This window comes from Sander lucioperca, chromosome 9 (assembly GCF_008315115.2).
Source record: "Sander lucioperca isolate FBNREF2018 chromosome 9, SLUC_FBN_1.2, whole genome shotgun sequence".
NCBI lineage: Eukaryota > Metazoa > Chordata > Actinopteri > Perciformes > Percidae > Sander > Sander lucioperca.
Genome location: NC_050181.1, coordinates 15,162,959 through 15,168,620, shown reverse-complemented (window position 1 = coordinate 15,168,620; position 5,662 = coordinate 15,162,959). Strand labels below are relative to the sequence as shown.

The 5,662-nt window shown below is 41.5% G+C and overlaps 1 protein-coding gene across 7 annotated transcripts in view; it reads left to right on the top strand.

The window, feature by feature from the left end:
* LOC116046999 (kinesin-like protein KIF13B) overlaps nucleotides 1-5,662 on the top strand; it is a 64,437-nt gene that overhangs the window by 43,266 nt on the left and 15,509 nt on the right. For all 7 annotated transcript variants that reach the window (XM_036005510.1, XM_036005509.1, XM_036005508.1 and 4 more), the window contains 6 exons: nucleotides 643-789; nucleotides 987-1,016; nucleotides 1,487-1,586; nucleotides 2,549-2,675; nucleotides 5,125-5,180; nucleotides 5,289-5,407. In XM_036005510.1, coding sequence (XP_035861403.1) covers nucleotides 643-789; nucleotides 987-1,016; nucleotides 1,487-1,586; nucleotides 2,549-2,675; nucleotides 5,125-5,180; nucleotides 5,289-5,407 — 579 coding nt within the window. The remainder of the gene's footprint in view (nucleotides 1-642; nucleotides 790-986; nucleotides 1,017-1,486; nucleotides 1,587-2,548; nucleotides 2,676-5,124; nucleotides 5,181-5,288; nucleotides 5,408-5,662) is intronic.

Genomic DNA, 5,662 nt, shown 5'->3' with positions numbered 1-5,662 from the left:
TAAAATACACTTCATTCAAAGTCGACAGAAACAAAATAAAACTGAAAAGCCATTTTGGGTCGTCGTTCCACTTTCCCAACCATCACAACTCTAGTTTTGGTGGAAATAAACACATAGTTTACTGATTTACATGTGAAAATATGTTGGCTCTATACACGCTAAAAGTATTGCTTTTTTAAATGGAATCTGGTGGGTTCAGCGCTAGCGACTTCAGAGCTGTTTCTGGTTAAACAGAAAGGTCTCAAAGAGCTTTTAAAGGTCTATCTCTGAAGGGATCCTTTCCATAATGTTGTCAGACACTTAGAATATTAATCTGAGCCTGTCAGGGGCAAAACGAGCACTTTGGTGAAGGTAAATACGAGCTGGACAATTGTCGTATTAACTTAAATTGTAGCTTGTTTCTGCCAACTGCAGCGATCTCGCTTAATACTGGACCAATGTCAAAAATTGTTGTTTCCATCAGTCACTTAGACACAGAAACATAGGTAGAAAAAAACGGTAGTTACCCTTTAAGAAGGTGCCAGTCAAAATTAACTGACAAACCTACTCGCTTCTAAGTAGATGCCATTGTCCTATCAAACTAGTAGATACAATTAAAGGAAGTAAATATTACTTACCTCTCATGTAAATCTGTACCTGCAGGGTCAGTCCCGTCGGGTCCAGGTGAAGGTGCGTTCAGTACCAGACTCGGGCACAATGCCCCTCATCGCCGCCTCTATTCTCTCTGTATCCATCGGAGACGTCAAGATCCAACAGGCGCGTCTCTCCAAAGGCAGTGAATCACAATGGGTAAGGAGGGAATATCATCACTTGTTGGTATTAGTTTGGACGGAAGGGATTTTATGGAAATTGAATTACCCTGATCTTTGGTTTCCATGCTTAATTTGTGTGTGAGAATGAGGAATTTTAAATTCATCAGACTGCCGGACTTAAATAGCACCTTTTGTATAACTCTTTAACTGTTTCTCTCTCAATTTCAATTGCAGGGTGGGGATGAAGAAATGGACAGCTACCAAGTAAGTAGATTAGCATGCATCCTCACACACTGCGACGCTTGGAGAAACGCAACTCAACGTCACGCTGCACTGGCCAATTATGCAACAGACGATCAGACTTGTCAGTCCGTTTTAAGGTGCTGTGAGAGTCCCGTACAGTTAACGGGAAACTGAAACTGTGGCAACTCTATCGCTGCCACAAAAAAAAGTTTACTACACTAACACTGTGAGGGTAAAAACACCAAACACAAGTACTGAACTGCCCAGGAGTTTGTGTAACAGCTGACTTTTTTTTCTCCGTGAAATGAAGCTGCCTTCAAGTGCAGTCAGAAATGTTGAGATCTGTAAACGATCTGATGGAAAACTGATTGTGAAATATAAAGTCTACTCTGTGTGTGTGTGTGTGTGTGTGTGTGTGTGTGTGTGTGTGTGTGTGTGTGTGTGTGTGTGTGTGTGTGTGTGTGTGTGTGTGTGTGTGTGTGTGTGTGTAGGAGCTAGACCTGGAGAGGATGAGGGAACAGTGGCTGGCCGCACTCACTCAGAGACAGGAGTATCTGGACCAGCAGCTACAGAAGATAGTTTGCAAACCAGGTACAGCTGTGGAACAAGTCACACACACAAGTTTGATATGGAAGCAGAAATGATTGATAGCAGCAACATTTGCACTCCTCTATTTCGTTGTCAGTATTCCCTTTTTATGGTAACATGTCATTCCCTCCCACTGCTCAGTGTTAAACAGCTTTAAAAAGATCCACTGGTACTTCATTTCTAAAGTTCAAATGTATTTCCCAGTGTATAATTATACAGCACAATAACTGCTTTTCTTCATCAATTTGTCATAACCAACTGGCAGTGATGTACAGTTCAAGTCACCGTTAATATGAAGCAAATATAGATTATTTCTCAGCACTTCCGACAGTACAGACGTGTGAATGAATAGGAAGCATCTGAGTAATTACTGAGTGAATACTGGTTGAGCTGACAGTGATCATATGTCTCGAGCCACTGATGTCTTCAGAGTAAAGCGTGATAGCCTACGTAAGTGGCCTGAAGTTTATACTTGTGTGTTGGTGTGTGTGTGTGTGGATCTTTTTAGGAGAATAGCAGGGCCTGTGTGTGTGTGTGTGTGTGTATATGTGTGTGTGTGTATATGTGTATGTGTATGTGTGTGTGTGTGTGTGTGTGTGTGTGTGTGTGCGTGGGGAGTGTGTGGTAGGGCAAGTGAGAGAGTGACGGTGATTTGCTTCGGAGCGAGTACCGACATAGTGGCATAGTGGGAGAAAAACGAATGAACATCAATAGACGATAATATTTAACTATCATAAAGCCCTACTGTGTAATATTTCATATTCAGTGTGGGACTATAAATGATGTATTAAATTACAGAAACATGTATTACATTTATCATGTGTCACATTGTTTATACATAATCCATACCTGATTGCAATCAATGCAAAAACCTCCACCTTTTGAAAAAGTTTGAATTAGTTTGAAAACGTTTGAATTAGTTGTATTTTTGAGGTCTTGACTTCGTTGTGTGTATGTGCATGTAGATAAGTCAGAGGACGACGTGGAAAGGGAGTCCCAGCTGCTGGAATGTCGTCTGACGCTCACCGAAGAACGCAACGCCGTTCTGGTGCCGTCGGCCGGCAGTGGCATCCCCGGAGCGCCGGTAGAGAGGTGCGTTTGAAGGAAAATACTTTTATGTATTTATCTAGTTTTATTCTCCAGGAAGAGCACTATGCTTCCTATTCACCCATTGGAACGACTCTGTTGTTGGAAATTCAGTAGTGGAGGGAATTAACCAACTACTATTACAGTTAAGAACATTTGAACTACGAAGGTGCTTTATTTCCTTTTTAATGCTACTTCACACTTATACTTGGACTCCACCACATTTCTGAGGTGAATAGTGGACTGCTTCTGACTGGCTAGTAGTCTTCAAAAGAGTCTAAAATTTCAAAATCTAAATTTTAGGCATTAAAAAGTCTTAAATTCGTTGAAGTATTGTGTTCTAGGTTTTAAATAATATTCCTACGTCAATGTAGCGCTACCTCTAATGCTCATTGAAATGTTCCCGCAGCGCTTTAGAATTCTTATTATTTTTTATTCTGTGGTGTTGTAGTTCTTTCACTCGCTAGTCCAAATATAATTGATAATTGGCATATGTCATATACTGCCAATGAGGAAATCTGGGAATTGTTTCAGACAATCTTTCCGGACTCTGACATCTGACTTTGTCTTTGATGTCGTGATATAGGTCTTAAATTTCATTCATAATGGTCTTAAAAAGGTTTTAAAAAGTCTTAAATTTGACTTGGTGAAACCTGTAGAAACCCTGTGTACTCCACCAAAGTAAAAAGTGACAGCTAGTTACTTGTTACAGATAAAGATTTCCCATAATAAGAAATCAAAAACGACCTTTGAACGTACACATGTTCCACCAAAACAAGTTCCCACAATAAGACAAACCTATAAGGTAAAATACATGGTTGTTAATTAAAGTGTCAAAAAGGTATATAAAGTAGTTTAGATTTGCTCCACTTCGACCAGCTGTAACAATACAATGCAATCACATATTATACATTAAAACATAACACTCTGAAAGGGCCGCTCTACATAATCTGTACTTCTACTTTGGATACTTTAAGTACATTTTGCTTTACTTGTAATACACTTTTACTTTGTAATATGCTCTGGTTTATTGGCATTTCTTTAAACTAATCACAATTGTCTTTGGGGGTGCTAAGCACCAGAGAAAAGCTGCGGTGCCGCTGCAAAATAATCTCGGGAAGGAACTTGTTTTGGTGGAACATGTGTACGTTCAAAGGTCGTTTTAGTCGTGCAACAGAAAACTCAGATTGGACAGATAGTCTAGCTAGCTGTCTGGATTTACCCTGCAGAGATCTGATGAGCAGTTAACCATAGTCCTCAGAAATCCACCAGAGTTTAGAATGCCAACACAAAGGAAGCCCAAGGCAACAGATATCCGGCCTAAATGAGTGAAATCCGGAGCAATCCCGGAAGTGGAACGTCAAGGATATATCCATCCATCCATCTTCTTCCGCTTATCCGGTAACGGGTCGCGGGGGTAGCAGCTCCAGCAGGGGACCCCAAACTTCCCTTTCCCGAGCCACATTAACCAGCTCCGACTGGGGGATCCCGAGGCGTTCCCAGGCCAGGTTGGAGATATAATCCCTCCACCTAGTCCTGGGTCTTCCCCGAGGCCTCCTCCCAGCTGGACGTGCCTGGAAAACCTCCCTAGGGAGGCGCCCAGGGGGCATCCTTACCAGATGCCCGAACCACCTCAACTGGCTCCTTTCGACGTCAAGGATATAGACTAATCCAAACTTGACTTTAACTTTAACACTTTTATTTTGTTGAGCTCTGGTCAGAATCCATTCAGCCTCCTTTTTCTTATGTTAAACAGCTATTTTGTATATATATATATTAAGCAGGTGTGTCAAATTCAACTTCACTAAGGGACACACTGGAAAATAAGAATCACATCAAGGGCCAGACGTCAAGTTTATAGACAGGCTTTCATTTAAGAGAAAAGTCAAATATCTTTGACTGTATTATTGGATGTCTCATATAGTCTTCTCACTTACAGTTTGGTCCACATAAAGCCCTGAAGAAGTCAGCAACAAAGTTCCTTAGCCATCATTGAAATAAGCGCCGAAAAAAGCCCCAAAATGTCGGAAAAGCGGCAAAAAAAAGGGCCGAAAAAATGACACTAACTTCAGAAAAAGCGCCAAAAACTAGGTGGGCCAAAATTTATTGGGGAACCTAAATTGATATGCGGGCCTGATCAAAGTCTTCAAGGGGTCCGGATTTGGCCCGTGGGCCTTGAGTTTGACACGTGTATTAATGTATGCGCCAACCACCAAGGCAAATTCCTTGTAAGTGTAACTTAGTTTGGCAATAAACCTGCTTCTGATTCAGAATTGTTTATTTATTAGTTATGCCGTTTAGAGAGAAGCTCGATTTTCTAACGTTTTATCTCAAGCCACCACTGTTGTTTTCGACTCATCAGATCCTAATAAGGATGAGTGGAGCTAGCTGCCAGCCCCTCTTTATCATTGACTAGGTCTTTAGTCAGTGTGCTGACTGTGCCGTTTCTCCACAGGGTTCCTATCCCTGGCATGGAAACACACATTCCTGTCCTGTTCCTGGATCTCAGTGGTATGTCGTTCCTCACCGTCTTTCTGCTTGTAATTTGGCAAAATTCCCCGCTGTCATAATAACTGTTGAACCCCTATTTTTTCCTCTCTCTCTCCCCCCCACCTCCAGCTGATGATTTCCAGGCCAGTCTTTCAGCCCCACTGGCCGGGGGGCTGGATGCGTTACTCAGTGGGGAGGAGGAGGATGAATTCTTTGACCTTCATATTGTTAAACGCTATGATCCAGAGGTAAGATATTCACGGTGTGGATTTGCGAGTTTCCCTCTCTTATATCTTGCCTTGCTATTGTCTTTTGCAAATCCCAAATGTACCACCTAGATAGCAGATGGATGGGAAATCTTATAGCTAGGGCTGTGCAATTAATCAAAATTTTAATCTGGATTATGATTTTGGCTCGTAGTGATCACAAAAACAGAGTAATCGAGAAAAACGATTATTTTTGCATATTACGTTTTGCAAGTAAACTCTTATTTTGTCTTGTGT